Below are 14,759 nucleotides of genomic sequence, written 5' to 3'. Positions count from 1 at the left end.
TTCGGTATCACACCCTATCATTTTCATTTCAATTCCCTCGCGTCTAATTGGTTTCTGCGCTAGACCAGAGTAGCCCCGTTGCGTTGGGAGGGGAGAAAAAGGTGGAGGACAGCGCCTCACTCGATCTTCGTTCGACCTTGTCCGGATCCAGCAAAACAACCCTCGCTTTGTTTCCCAGACGGCCTTCTCCGTGGGTAATGAGAGGGGCAGTTAATGGACGGGGAGGGCCAAGTGACAGATAGATTCGCATTGGTGTAAATTCTACGAAGGATGATAAATGGGAAATCGGCTTTGGGTCTTATCAATGAATGACAAGAAATCTCAGGAGCGTGGAGGTATAATAAACACCTTCACTCCCGACCCGATTTAGATAGATAGGTTGGACCCTCGTTCATTGTTGTGTCTGGTTCTGGCATCCTGGAGAAGCGAGACACTCCAAAGCACGCGCGCTGTGCCACTAGTACTTGTTCTTTGCGGACATCCATTGCACCGGACCCCCCCCCGGTTGAGCGCATCTCGTGTCCAAGGGATAACAAGAAAGGCGGTCGAAGCGAGGGTGACATTTAGGACAGATCGTATACGCACCTACCAGACCATGACAACCGTTGACAGCACAAACTTCCTTGCCAATGGCGGGTACCTCCAAAAGGGGCGAGAGAAGAACCTCCGCCCGGTCGACTTGGGGAGGAAGACGTTGAGTTTGGCACCTTCCAGGTATGCAGCTGGAGCTGGCGCCACAGCACCTCCCTGCGCGTGTTGATTCCGTTTACCTGGGACGATATGAGCACAGCCACACGCTATGATCAGACTGCTGACCGACAACACACCAGATGGTATCGCGACGAGAAGATCTTCCAGCTCGAGCGGCGCGCGTTGTTTTCCACGGTAAGGCTTGTGTGACTTCTAGTACTGGACTCGCGTCGAGACACCACTTGCATTGTGGTCGCCAACCCGGATCAATAACAGATCTAACTTGGCCTTAATGTAGCTGTGGCACGTGGCGAGTTTCAAGGCGCGCTTTCAGAAAGCAGGGGATTACCTGACACTCGAGGTATGGCTTTGAGATACCCCATCAGTCAATTGTTCTCCAAGCTGAAGAACGTTTGGAGATGTTTGGATGGAACTTCTTCCTTATCCGAGACAAAGACGGGAATATCAACGCATTCCACAACATCTGCCGGCATCGAGGCCACCCGGTCACCCAGAAGTCCAGCGGATCCAGCACGGTCCTGGCATGTCGATTTCACGGCTGGTCGTATCTTCCCACCGGAGACTTACACAAAGCTCGAGAGTACAGCAATCTTCCAGACTTTGATCCCAAGCAAAATTCGCTTTTCAAGATCCACACCCATGTGACCGCCCAGGGATTCATCTTTGTGAACTTCGATGCAAGGGAGACTCCTGCGGTGAGTTTCGAGGAGCAATTTGGTGACGACTTCGATCCAGCGCCCACGACAAAGACAGGAAAGGAGATTGGTGACGAGTTTGCGCTCTTTCCCAACGACGGATGGGAGTATGATCATACCTGGAAGAGTTCTGTGGCGGGAACCGAGTTCAACTGGAAAACTTTCGCGGATGGATTCCAGGTTGGTGTCTCTTGCTCCGTGCTGCCCTCCAGTGGACTTCGGTAACACGGTGTCAGGAATGCTACCACTGCCAGACAGGCCATCCAACAACTCTGCCCAAGGACTTTGCACTAGACCAGTATTACCTGCGGCAAGGAATAGGAGCATCTCGGCATTTCCTGCCTCCCAAGAAAGAAGGTTTATCAGAAGCATATATCAGTAAGTCGGTCCTATGATCCCCGGAGGGAAGGACCAGTCACACTGAGGCCATGCCTAACTTGTCCTTCTAGCCTGGTTGTTCCCGATCGGTGCCATCATATTTAGTGATAACCTCTTGTTCATTGCTCGCTTTAACGCAACGGGAGCACTTGAGACATCGTATCAAAGCGAAACCTATCGGAGGTCGAGTATGCAGAAACCTAGTGCGGAGTACGACCATTGGATGGAACATGACATTGGATATTGGCGATTCGTCGAGACTGAGGACGTTGAATTGGCCATTAACGCCCAGAAAGGGTTCCAATCTGGGGTTCTGGGGTTAGGCAGACTGCACTCGATTGAAGGTATGTATACCAGAGTTTTGACGATCCGTGCCGGAAAATGTATCCAGCAGCTGATGAAGCCCCGCCTTTTGATAACAGAACACGCGGTCAAATGGTATCTTGACAAGGTACGGACTGTGCTAGTGGGACACGCCGAGGCGGAGAAAGCAGAAGGTAAAAATATCGATTTTTCAGTTCCCAAGGCGCAGAGCGAGGCGGCTGAGCAGGACGAACTCTGTAAGTTGGTCGGGCCGGAGTACGAATGGTAGAATGAGGTCGACAGCTTTACTACTCGTAGATTGCGGACTCCGCGGGCTGCAAGATGAGAGTTGACATGCACTGGCATGTTAACAATGGAAAAGAAGATTGGTGGGATCACTTGCCTTATCGGAGCTGAGTTTTGCTTTCCACCGACAATTTCTTGCTCACACATGCAGGTTTCAGCGATGTGGATAGTGGGGTTCTGTGTATGCAAGGCCCGACGCCGCTTTTTTTGCTAATGAGAATAGTAATGATGGTCGTGGCGATGACTTGGGGCGGATGTAAGTCGTGCAGTTATGTTCCGCAATAATGTAGGGTGGCTGGGTGGAAAACTGGCGTGTCCAGAAAAGAAGTTTTCAAAATTCCTGAAGGAATTCTGAAACGGGTGGGAACACTCTGGGATTGTAGATCAAACACGTAAGATGGGGAATTCTGGGACTGCTCATACAAAGCAGATGGGGATTTTGTTGGATGGCTATGTTTGAGGAATAGGCAAAGCGGGCACAGCGGGACCTTGGGTCCCATCTCTCTCATTGGGGAATGTCATCAGTACCCAGGCACGCAGGTAGGGTGGTGTGGGTTGCACCTCGTAGAGTACGGGGTACTCGGCGTAGGCAATCCACAAGACAGTTGTTGTATCAAGCTTACTCGTATAAAGTCCGGATTACAGGGTAGCTTATAGGAGGAGACCAAGAGACAAAAAAGAGAGGACACTGTTGTCTCTTCGTTCTCTGAGTGTGAATCAACCCTTCGAGACAGACCCGCATTAGGGGTTGGACATTTTGGTTGGTGGGGAAGAGAATCCAATCAGTGACGTCAATACCTCAACAAGAAAAAGTTGTACTGTGGTAAGTCGAGTCGAGTTTGAATGAAGTGGAAGGATTTACTCTGTGCAGGTGGGAGAGAGGAAAAAAGCTTGCGCGTCCTCTGAAGAATGTACCTACCTACCTACCTACCTACCAGATCTAAAACCCTACAACGGATGTTGTATCCTGGCTGCATACACTCACAAGCTCTTGACTGGCTCGTTCACGGAATCATCGCATCATCAAATCATCATCAAAGCACTAGATGGCGCCATTGATATCTGTCTTTCTCTACCCTCACATATCAGCCCGCCCGTTGAATGCACGTCGTCTGTCCGGCGCCATTCAGTTGCTGGTTACACATGGGATCTGAGCCTGCAGCTCGGACATCCATCTCAAAAAGCTTGACCTGATCCTGGAGCTAAGCTTGATTCCAGGACCCCCCGGTCTGGCCGTTCATCGATTGCGATCCTACGTCCAAATCCCTTAACTTCCTCCTCAAATCTACCGGACGCGATTTAACTGAGACAGGTCAAAGAGACAGGATGCATCAATACTGGTTCCAGACACCGAGTATCTCGTCTAGATAGAGTACACAAAGGGATGAAGAGCTGGACAGAGGGAAGCCAGACCCGCCCAATTCGTGGCCCGTAGCCTTGATTGCGTGCAAACGTCCCACCACCCGCGTCTCGGGTCAAAGGCCAATCGTCTCTGTGCCCTGGACACTGTTTGCAGGGTGGTCCAGCCGCCATGGCTGATTTGAGACTTGGACGGTGCTTGAAGGTTGCATGCTAAGACAGATGGAGCCGGCGGGCTCTACCAGGGTCAGAGAGGTAGTTTTTTTAGTCTACTTTGCCTCAATGCATCTTCAATTTCCATATCCACTTTGCCCCAGAGTGGCATACGGATTCTCCGTATTGTCTCTTGTCTATCTTTCCTCTGAATTCCCACCTTTGGGGATCTGTTGTTTCCTCCTTGTCTGCGCTGTGTCCGTTATACTGTTCTCGATACGTGTGTGCTTCGACTCATTCGCTTTGTCGAGTTGGCTGTGCCTGCTATCCACACGTGTGTCCTGTCTGTACATTATTGCACTCGCCGTCGACTCAGCCAAACCTCCTTACACGCCGGTCGCTTCCCTCCTCCTTTCAACCTTGATAGCAACTGCCCAATCTGCATGACGCCCCCAAATCTTTCGCTCGGTCCACCTACGAACATCCCAATCTCCTCCGCATCCTCTTCTATCACGATCAACGTCGACGCTCACTCCAGCACCTACGCGCCTCCTCACCTTCAGTCACTCATTTAGGCCTGTTACCATACCACATCACATCAACGTCGTCGCTCCCTTTCTCGAATTGCACCGGGAAGAAGCGTATGACCCGAAGACTCACCATCACTGGCAGCCGCTCCGAGATGGGCCTGCTTGAAGACTCCCCTGTTGAGCCCGAGACACCTCCGCCCAGTTGGTCACCCGCCAGCCGCGACTTTTGGAAGAAGCCTTCAAGATGGCAGATTTGCATGCCCCGGTTACGTCTGGTGCTAAAAGTAATCGCCACGTTTGCCGGCTTCATTTTGTTCGTCAAGATAATGAGTGCAACACCTCCCGCTCCACCGCCTGAACCCGCACCAGAAATACCAGAAGTTCCTCAAGGACCAGATATCCCTGAAATCATAGAGACCCCAGAGATCACGGAGCCTCCACCTCCACCGCCAACCGAGGATGAGTTGATGGAAATGACACTGGAGAACTCAAAGAAAGAGCAATGGATATGGAAAGACTTTCCAACGTATGTCACCACATGCCCTTGGCAGCCAATCAATGTCTTTGTCAGTACTCTGACCGTGTTAATTTGACTAGGCATGACGGTTTGACGCGTGGAACGTCACATCTGCGCGCTTGTGAGACTGGTGAAATCGACTGCAAAAAGACGAGTCCTCTCCTTGTTCGCTATGATGGTTATCGAGCTTTTCAGGAACCCTTGGAACACATCGTATCCTGCGTTGGTCCGCGTGGTGTGCCATTGAACGAGAGCTATGAAGACGCCGTTTGGGCGTATCCTGGTCAAGCAAATGGTGAGAATATGCGATTCACGGTGCCTGGACATGTCTGACTGGAATATTTAGGTGCCGTCGAGCCTAGCCTTGGATCGTATGAGGCGTCTGGCTTGGATGGGAGTGTATCTTTTGATCGCGTTGGTCGTTTTCAGGCGTATGGCCTCGATCAGTGGGATGCTGCTGATGTCCAAGAAATGAAGAAGATGAGCGACGTCGACTGGGACGTGGTTGACTGGGGTGAATTACAGGATGACTGTGCTGTCGTCAACAGACACCGTTTTCGGCCACTTAAAGAGCGACCTGCTAACTCGATTCAATATTCCAATCTTCGACACAAACATGACAAATCTTCGTCCAGAACGCTCTCCTCGACGCTAGAACCCGGCATGGTCAACAAGGCTAAGCGCACGGCGATTCTCATTCGTGTTTGGACCGGTGCAAAATGGACTGCCGACGCCGTGATGAATATTCGCGCAATGATTGCAGAGGCTTCTTTGGCCAGCGGAGGGAAGTATCAGGTATTTCTTCTTCTCCATGTCAAGGACGAACATATCCCACTCTTTGTTGGCGAGGACGAGCCGAGAGCAACGATCGAGAAGCACATCCCACCCGAGTTTCGAAGCATGACAGAGGTCTGGAACCACGCTCAGATTCGCAGCTTGTATTCAAACCTCGCTGAACATGCTTTTGTTGGCCGATCGCCCTGGATGATCATCCAATGGTTTGCTCGCAATCACCCGGAGTTCGATTTCTTTTATCAATGGGAGTTCGACGTGCGCTATACCGGCCACTACTTGGACTTCTTCGAAGCAGTGGAAAGTTTTGGGCGCAACCAACCCCGAAAAGGCATCTGGGAACGAGCAGGGAGAGTCTATATCCCCTCCGTCCATGGCGACTTTGACACCGATTTCCGCAATTTAACCACAGAGGAAGATCCTCACCATGTGTGGGGGCCGGTGTCCGTCGAAGGGGTCAAACCTCGTGGTCCTAAGCCGCCAAAAGAGGACGAAGATAATTTCGAATGGGGTGTCGGTGAAGATGCTGACTGGATTGGCTTTCTCCCAAGCTTTAACGTGACTGGCACTGGCTGGTGGTTCCGCAACTACCTCTGGGGTTATGCCCAGGGCTCGTCGACACCGAGGAGGGCCACTCTCATTGCGCAAGGCAGAGTCAGTCGACGCGTTCTGGAAATCATGAATTATGAAAATGCAGAGAATGGGCATCACATTGACGCAGAGATGTTCCCTCAGACCATGTGTCTCCACCACGGGCTGAAATCCACCACATTCCCGCACCCTATTTTTGCCGATCGATTTTGGACTCCCGAGGCGTTGCAATCAACGTTCAACGGGGGACCCTTTGGCCAGGCTGGAGGCTATTGGAATAGCACCTTTAGCAAGTGGAACGAACATGCGTGGACCAACATGACGTGGTACTACAGCTCTGCTCAAGCCATGCCGATTTTCCAACGCCTCCTCGGTATCACAGCGCTCGAAAGCGGTGGTCAAGAATGGGAGGATGTGTACGGCCGTACAGTCGTTCGCCCCATGCTACTTCATCCTGTCAAGGGTGCGAAAACCTGGCAATGGACTGCAGATGGATGGAAGCAGACCAAGGCTCGAACCTGATTCACCCACCGCCAACCACAGTCTTTACGCAATCCGCACTTTCACCGTAAACCATGATTATTTGCATCAGCCTTGGAGTTTGGAGTTTGGAGGACCTGTTCGCGTCAGTCTGGCACTGCTCTATCGAACTTGTCGACCATTTGTATCCGCCTTCAATCAGAAGTGCTATCGCAGATGTCGAACAGAGGACATTCCTTGGAAAGAGAAGTTGTACATCACGGGACCACTGTTTATTTTCCATCACGACTAGGGGACCTTGTTTCTCCCCCACGAAAGACGAGACACTGATACATACACGACAGAGGACTTCCAGAGACTGGACAGCTGGATATGAGCTTTTTATCAAGCTATGGAAAGCATGAGCTAAGCTGGAAGACTAAGTACTTGATAGATAGAGATATGATCGGCCATTAGTCGGCTGGTGTTAATCATAATTGTAAGTTTGGACTGGCGAAGGAATTCTTAGCTGGTATGGTCCACATCTAAACATTGACAAGCTCATCAGACCCTGAGAGGGAGGTAATATTTTTTGTGGGATCCAGCCGGCTGCGAGATATGCATGGATGTGCATTGGATGGAAAAGTGGCCTGGTGCTTGCTCACAGTGTAACTGGGGGGTGTCGCGATAATATGCACCAGGAACCACGAAATCCCGAATTGCGGGCGGTTCTGCCACATGGTTCCGCATCCTCTGCTTATCCAAGGGCCCAGTCCGATGCCAGTCGGCCTCGCAAGACCAAAGTTCATTCTCGTTGGCAGGACGCTATTTCTTTGATTTCCCCCAGAATCTCCCTGGCCAACACACATCAATGAGCGCTCATGCGGGTTACATGGTTGTTGAGACCTCATGTCCACAAATCCCTTCCGTAAGAGTAGTTCATTGAAAGGTTCTGGCGGAAGCAACACTCCTATTCCTAGTCTCACATCGGATCCTCGCGGCACCAGTCCTGGCGCTCTTTCTCTTGATACCAGAGGTATGTGTGTGCTGAGTTCATTCTCGCAAACATGCTGGCGGCTTGCTGAATCGCTGAAGCAGTCCACATTCCCCCGCAGAAACATGTAAACTTCGCTTCTCCTCCGGCCATTCCCATCTCGCCGGTCTCCTATCCACCTTCGCCTGAATCTACGCGACAGGAGTTCCCATCTACATTCTCGAGCCCGAAATCCCCTTTGCCCGCGCCGACAGACTACAGCCAAGCGCTTGCGAGCGATCCTTTTGCGGCCGAAGCTTCCGACGAGGATGATAATGCCATTGAGCAGGCATTGGAGAACGCAAGAGTGAACAATGAGATAATTGCACCTGTATCAGTTACGACGAAGGTCTCCGAACAAGATGCTGTAAAAGAGACGCTGGGGCGTTTTGCAAGCATCCCACGGCGACCGGTCAGTGGTCAATCGACCGTCGCTGGGAAAGACCCTGGCAGCTCCTCGAAATCGACGATAGACGTGGACGCATTCAAGAGGATGTTACTAACAGGAGATCGAGGCCCTTCTTCATCCCGCGATACAGCGGTGCAGAGTGTTCAATCAGGTCCCAATCCTGTAAGTGACAGTGGTTCCAGTGCGGACACGGCGTCTATCTCACAACGCTCGATATTCGAGACTGTACAAATTGCGCACGATGAAAGTCCTCGAACGTCGGATGATCTAGAGGGTAATGAGGCGAACATATATCGAGCGCAGCTTGGAACTATCTCGGAGAAGGGAGAGAAACCCCCGCCGCCAAAGAGCAGGCGTGGAAAATCCCTCAAGGACCGGGAGACAGAGCAAGGACCAACGGCCAAGTTTGACAGCTTTATCAATTCGCTGACGTTGCCCGGAACCCGCAATGTCAGCTCAGAAGCACCGAGTCTGAAGTCGCCTTCAATTGACGAAACGCCTAGTAGCGATCGACTTGCCAGCGCCGGACAGTCTGATACTCAGAAGAAGGTGCCGCCAGCGCCTCCGTTAACTCGACGGAAGAGCCAGCAAGCACCAAAGAAACCAGTACTGGCAAGAAGCAGCTCATCTCGCTATTCGGTCTTCAGCGAGACGGACGGGCCTCCGAGCCCATCCTTTTCCAGCTCTGGAACGAAACCTCCGCCGCCACCTCCAGCGCGACGGAACAACGGGACGGGCGACCGCCGCCCATCACTCGATGTGGCCTCGATTGCGGAGGACGCGAACCTGGTGGATGGGGAAACAAGGCCGAGCCTCAATTCCAGCCCATCCTACTCGAAGCGACTGAGCCAGGGACTACCACCTCCACTACCACCTCCCCGGCGAGGAAGAGGCTCTAGTCGAAGTAGTATGGAGACTACGAGGCCATCAATGGCGCACCTGGACGTGGCAGATGGCGGAGGAAGTGATTTAAGTTCTCCCAAGAGTGACCCCAGAGACATTTTGGCGGACCTTGCTGCCCTGCAACGCGAGGTAGATGCTGCTAGAGCTGGGGCGGGTCAGTGACGAAGAGATGATATCGATTGACTAAGAACCGCACTTTGTATGATATGGTCATAGCCACAATAAGCATTGAATGCTCCCATAGCTCTGAGGAAGGCCGCCTCTCGCTGGTACCCCTTACATAGGTACTCCATAGCCGATACTGTGGCACGTGCATTGCTATGCGCAATCTCGTCACGTGAGACTAGATCTAAATGACGTAGCCAACCGGAACTTGCCAGTTCTGCGACGTGCATGCATGCGTTTCTGGGGAACTTGAAGCCCACGCCTAGTTTGTCTGTGCATCGCGCAACCTGCGAATTCCTATCCTGCCCTAAACTTTGACTCTAGCCCTCCCTTTTCATCTTCACTTTAGATTCACCAGGATCGATCCTCCTGTGTCTATCACTGTCGCCAACAATATCTTCACCGAGAAAGCCCTCCTGGTGACTTCCTCCGCCGTCCTGTCCCCCGCAATAGCACCTAAGTATTCAGAACAAAAGCCGCCCCCCCCTCTGCCGCAAGCACACCTAGCGTTTCATTCCACACCGTACTCGACCACATCGCGCTCCTAGAATGATACCCTGATTATATCTAGTACTCTCATACCAACGGCAGCCGCTCCGTTCACTTGCTGTACACGCGTTAAAAACTACGAGGCAATCGGGGCCGGCTCCTGTATCGATCCACAGTGCAAAGACGGATCTGTCGCAATCATGCCTAACAGAGGTCCTACTCTAATCAACCGTATGTAATTGAGCCCCCTGTGGCCAAACAGCCTTGTGGCGAAACTAATAGTGCGGGCGTATAGTCCCTCCGCCTCCTTCAGACCCTGCCACGCCCAGCGAAATGGGACCGGGCACCCCCAACTCCACAACCACGTCTCTCTCGGCATTATCTGTTGTCGCCATAAAAGACGGATCAATCGGCCATGGTGGCAGAGGAGCGGCCGCATCGGCAAATACTCTTGAAGCCGAACGAGCCGATCGCATCTCTCGCCTCGCCGGCCTGGAGAGAGTTGCGACATCTCGACCTACTCCGTTAGGACACCTTGCGCCCGGCTCTGGCGCCTTCCATGGTCAAGGCTTTGATTATGCGCCTCAATTCAAAGAACGAAGTACTGTTGGGAGTGCCAGCGCAACGGGCAGCGTAGGTGGTCGAACCACTTGGGCGAGTGGTAGTGTCGATTACGATGCGGATAAGATGAGCGAAGACCCGGATGACGGGGTTTCGAGCACCGGTGGATTCAGTGACGAGGATAAGGCCAGTCTGGTCGGATTCGGTGAAGGGGCAGGCAGCACAGTCAGCGGCCCCGTCTCTACCCCTTACAACACTCGTGCCTCTATTTCTCGACAGAGCACCAATGTCAATGCTCCGTGGACTCCACGAACCGGCACTCTACCGATGTTTGGCTCTGGGCAGAGCACACCTATGAGTGGCATTACCCCCAGTGCTGCTGCAGGAAGCACCGACCCCAAGATGATGGACGGGATGAGCTACGACCAGAATTTCCTCGACACGACAATGCAGCCGGCTCCACCGGTCGATGACCACTCAACACACCCTCATGCTAACCGATTTTCGGGCATGGGAACTGAGATGGCAGAGGAAGTCATGCGCGATCGACTGAGAGATCTGGAGCAGGCACAACAATCGATGCAGCCCGGGGAGGGGCAGACATTGGGCAGATTTCCCTTCGAGAAGGAATGAGCCAACGGCGTTGCGTTAGATTTCCACCGTGCTGATTCAGAGTCGTACCTGGCTAGAGAGTGAGACAACCGGGTTTACTGAAGCAAGACTGCTCTTGGTGGAACATGAGCGAATGTGTTCTGTGACTGTACGACTATCAATAACTTGGGTGTTGTAGCGGGAAGCTCTTGAGACTTGCCCAATGGTGGGTGGTTTATGGCGTGTTTACGAGGGCGTTGAGGGTCTGTTTACCCTCTTTTCGGCTGGGATCGCCAGGGGACACGTGTAGGAAGAATGACACTCGTTACCAAAGGCTAATATGGATATCCGAGTCAGTTAATCTGTAGCAACTCATATTATCGAGACCTCGCAGAGGAGGTCAGGGACAACTGTCGGGAGGACAGGGTTCTTCCAGCTCGTCGCGATGTCCAAAACTCACGCGGCAAGCGAACAGCTGATGTTGATGGCGAGGCTGAACATCCCTTTCAAGTAGCGGTCTAACATTAGGCTAGTTGCTAGTCCAGGGCGCTCGAGCCCCTCGCCCTGGCTAAGGCAGCTGCCTTAAGTAAGCGCAGGGCCATTATTAGGAGGTCCTAGAGGCAGGCTAAGCCGTGCTGGGGGATGCCACTGATGCACAGGGAACACCGTTATTAAGAATGAAGTTTTTGCATGACTGCGCCCAGGCTTTACCGCTAGCCTGGCATTTCACGAAACCTGGTCCTCTTCCGCTGGACACATTTTTTTGTCGCTTTCTTTCCCATTCCCTCTCTATCTCTCTTCCCTCCACCGCCCCCCTCTCGTCACCCTGTCCAATTTGTTTGTCCCTTCCTGCAATCGCTGATATTAAGTTATCAAGTAAGGAAAAGACTCTCGAGTTGTGACAGTCTCACCGCCACAAACGCTGCCGTCACCCGCAACCTTCCTAGTCCGCAGGCCTTTTGTTGTTGATACCTTTTGACACAAATCTCCTTGTTGGCCACCCAGCTTTTTCTTCCTGCCAGATCCACGCCCCCTGTCTGAGAAAGTCTAACCATCTTGACTGCTGGGAACGCTCCTCTCAACTGTGCTCGACTACCCAAGGAAAATGGCGCTCACACAATTTGCCTGTATGTATGGTCCTAGACAGCGGACGTGGCAGAAGATACCCAGGTCTTGTCGCTGACACTGTATACAACAGTCCGGACTCTTAAGGGGATCGGTGTGGTCAACGGTGCACCCAACTACGAGCCACTGTCGGGTTTCCAAAGGTTCGATATGGATGCTATGTTGCCCGACGAAGCCACTTGCTAACGATCCGCTTCCCAGACCCGAAGGAAACCTACGATGCTGCTCCTACTCCCCCTGCGGCCGATATTTCGCATGGGCTTCCCCGGAAAAGTATGCTATTAGACCGCACTTGAGACCCAAAGTGAGGTGGACTGACTGGAAACAAGGGTTAACATCATCGACGCTGACACGGGTGTTATCATCTCTTCCCTCCCCGCCGAGAACGTTTTCGAACTGGGTTTTTCGCCCAAGGGTACCTACATCATCACATGGCAACGCCCTTCCAAGGATGACAACGGTGACGCCGTCAAGAATCTCAAGGTGTGGTTGGTCATTGACGAGAAGGCGCTGGCGGAAGGCGTCGACAAGCAGCCGGTCGCCAGATTCGTGCAAAAGTCTCAGACTGGTTGGAACCTGCAGTACACATATGATGAGACATTTTGTGCGAGAGTCGTTACCAATGAGGTGCAAATCTACGAGAGCCACGACCTGACGACGGTTTGGAATAAAATTCGAGTCGAGGGCGTGACGGACTTTGCGGTGTCGCCCGGGAAGAGTCACACGATTGCAGTCTTCGTGCCGGAGAGAAAGGTAAACCTCCGCGACATTCACAAGCCTATATTTTACTGGATCTGACCAGAACAATAGGGACAACCAGCCGCTGTGCGAGTGTACAATGTGCCAAACTTCACTAATCCCATATCTCAGAAGAATTTCTTCAAAGGTGACAAAGTGCAACTCAAGTGGAATGACCACGGCTCTTCTTTGATTGTGCTGGCACAAACCGAAGTCGACAAGACTGGCAAGAGCTACTACGGAGAGACCACACTCTACCTCCTCAGTGCTAACGGTGGCTTCGACTCAAGGATAGATTTGGGTGCGTTACTCGCTATTTTCTGTCGCGACGTGCAAGTGCTAACGTGCTCTAGACAAGGAGGGCCCCATTCACGACGTTGCATGGTCTCCGAAATCCAACAGCTTTGCTGTGGTTTACGGCTACATGCCAGCAAAGACTGTGATATTCAACTCCCGAGCCCAGCCAGTACACACCTTTCCTCTTGGACCGCGCAATACTGTACTTTTCTCACCCCACGGACGGTTTGTTCTTGTCGCCGGTTTCGGAAATCTTGCTGGCCAGATGGACATCTATGATCTGGAGAAAGATTTCGCCAAGATTTGTACCGTCGAGGCCAGTAATGCAAGCGTGTGTGAATGGTCTCCTGACGGCCTTCATATCCTGACAGCAACTACCTCGCCCAGGTTGCGAGTCGACAACGGCATCCGTATCTGGCATGCGGGCGGTTCGCTGATGTATAACCAGGATCTGAATGAGCTCTATCATGTTTGTTGGCGACCACAATCGGCTGATGCATATCCCCTGGCTGCTAACCCGCTCGCCGACGTTCCTGCAGCGCATAGCAGTGCCATGGAATATATGGCAGCCCGCAAGACGCCCAGTAAACCTGCCGGTGCGTACAGACCACCAGGAGCTCGTGGACAGGTCACGCCTCTAGCATTCAAGCGCGAAGACGAAGGTGGTGCCGCATTCGTTCGCGAGGGCATTTCGTCATTCTCAAGCAACATCAATGGCTTTGGGAAGCCTCGGCAACGGGTTGTTCCAGGTGCCGAGCCTGCCGAAGAAAAGGGACCTCTTCCTCCTGGAGCTGCTCCTGGAGGAGGGGTGAGTTTGACAGGAACTGGAGAAGGAGCAGACGGAGAACCACTGTCCAAGGCTGCTAAGAAGAATGCCAAGAAGAGAGAAGCAAAGAAGGCGGCGGCGGCAGCCCGGGATCAACAGCAAGGCGGTGGGCAACCCAGCAACCTCGCGCCGGAGCAACGACCACAAGGTGGAAGGGGGAAGAGCCCAAGCCGAAGTCCGGATGGTCGTGGCCACCAGCGCAGCCGAAGTAGGAATTATGTGCCCGCGCCTGGTCTTGAGCCGCCCAGTGGACCGAAGAAGGAACGGAGCAGGAGCAACAGCCGACGACAGCGCGGTGATACAAACAGCTCAACGTATGAGCGGCACCACGGATTTGCAAATGGCACACCGAAAGGCCCTGCCCAGGGAGCATCCAATGCCAATCAGCAAAACAAGACACCTCGCAGCAATGCGCCGACGCATATCAACACAACCATTCCTATGCCCCCACCCCCACCTGTTCCTCAATCGTCACAACTCCCTCCCGAATTGGAAGTCACCTCCCCAATGACCCCTGGTGGCAACCCCCAGGACAAGAAAATTCGCGGCCTCCTGAAGAAGATCCGAGCGATAGAGGACCTCAAGATGCGCTTCGCTGGGGGAGAAAAACTGGAAGATACACAGATGAGGAAGATTCAGAGCGAGGAAGGGGTTAGGAAAGAGCTGGCGGCATTGGGATATTCTGCGTGAGAGCATTTGTTTCGGGCTAATGCGTTTGTCTTGAATCTGCATGCACTGTCATTTGTTTTCCCAGCATGAGGATTTCTGCCTTGAAGGTCAAGTCGACCAGGTCATCAGGAGAACAGCACAAGGCGAGCCTATACCTCG

At 52.7% G+C, this 14,759-nt stretch overlaps 4 protein-coding genes across 4 annotated transcripts; all 4 read left to right on the top strand.

Annotated features, from left to right (window-relative positions):
* Positions 1–595: 595 nt before the first annotated feature.
* AYO20_04984 (hypothetical protein) lies at positions 596–6,857 on the top strand (the record flags this gene model as incomplete). Its single annotated transcript, XM_022643278.1, has 10 exons — positions 596–714; positions 831–885; positions 989–1,051; positions 1,110–1,586; positions 1,643–1,784; positions 1,856–2,128; positions 2,207–2,344; positions 4,481–4,961; positions 5,033–5,247; positions 5,299–6,857. The coding sequence occupies 10 exons, from the start codon at positions 596–598 to the stop codon at positions 6,855–6,857; spliced, it is 3,522 nt and encodes a 1,173-aa protein (XP_022500846.1).
* An 846-nt stretch (positions 6,858–7,703) lies between these two features.
* AYO20_04983 (hypothetical protein) lies at positions 7,704–9,301 on the top strand (the record flags this gene model as incomplete). The annotated part of the gene is made up of 2 exons (XM_022643277.1): positions 7,704–7,830; positions 7,893–9,301. 2 exons carry the CDS (start codon positions 7,704–7,706, stop codon positions 9,299–9,301), a joined length of 1,536 nt encoding a protein of 511 aa, XP_022500845.1.
* Positions 9,302–9,993: 692 nt separating this feature from the next.
* AYO20_04982 (hypothetical protein) lies at positions 9,994–10,987 on the top strand (the record flags this gene model as incomplete). Its single annotated transcript, XM_022643276.1, has 2 exons — positions 9,994–10,024; positions 10,089–10,987. The coding sequence occupies 2 exons, from the start codon at positions 9,994–9,996 to the stop codon at positions 10,985–10,987; spliced, it is 930 nt and encodes a 309-aa protein (XP_022500844.1).
* Positions 10,988–12,050: 1,063 nt separating this feature from the next.
* Positions 12,051–14,621, top strand: AYO20_04981 (hypothetical protein; the record flags this gene model as incomplete). The annotated part of the gene is made up of 6 exons (XM_022643275.1): positions 12,051–12,072; positions 12,144–12,213; positions 12,272–12,343; positions 12,400–12,823; positions 12,881–13,109; positions 13,162–14,621. 6 exons carry the CDS (start codon positions 12,051–12,053, stop codon positions 14,619–14,621), a joined length of 2,277 nt encoding a protein of 758 aa, XP_022500843.1.
* Between the last annotated feature and the right edge of the window lie 138 nt (positions 14,622–14,759).

Source organism: Fonsecaea nubica (genome assembly GCF_001646965.1).
Source record: "Fonsecaea nubica strain CBS 269.64 chromosome Unknown Scaff27, whole genome shotgun sequence".
In the NCBI taxonomy this organism is placed as follows: domain Eukaryota; kingdom Fungi; phylum Ascomycota; class Eurotiomycetes; order Chaetothyriales; family Herpotrichiellaceae; genus Fonsecaea; species Fonsecaea nubica.
Note: the sequence above shows the minus strand (reverse complement) of the source record. Positions and strands in the feature narration are given on the sequence as shown.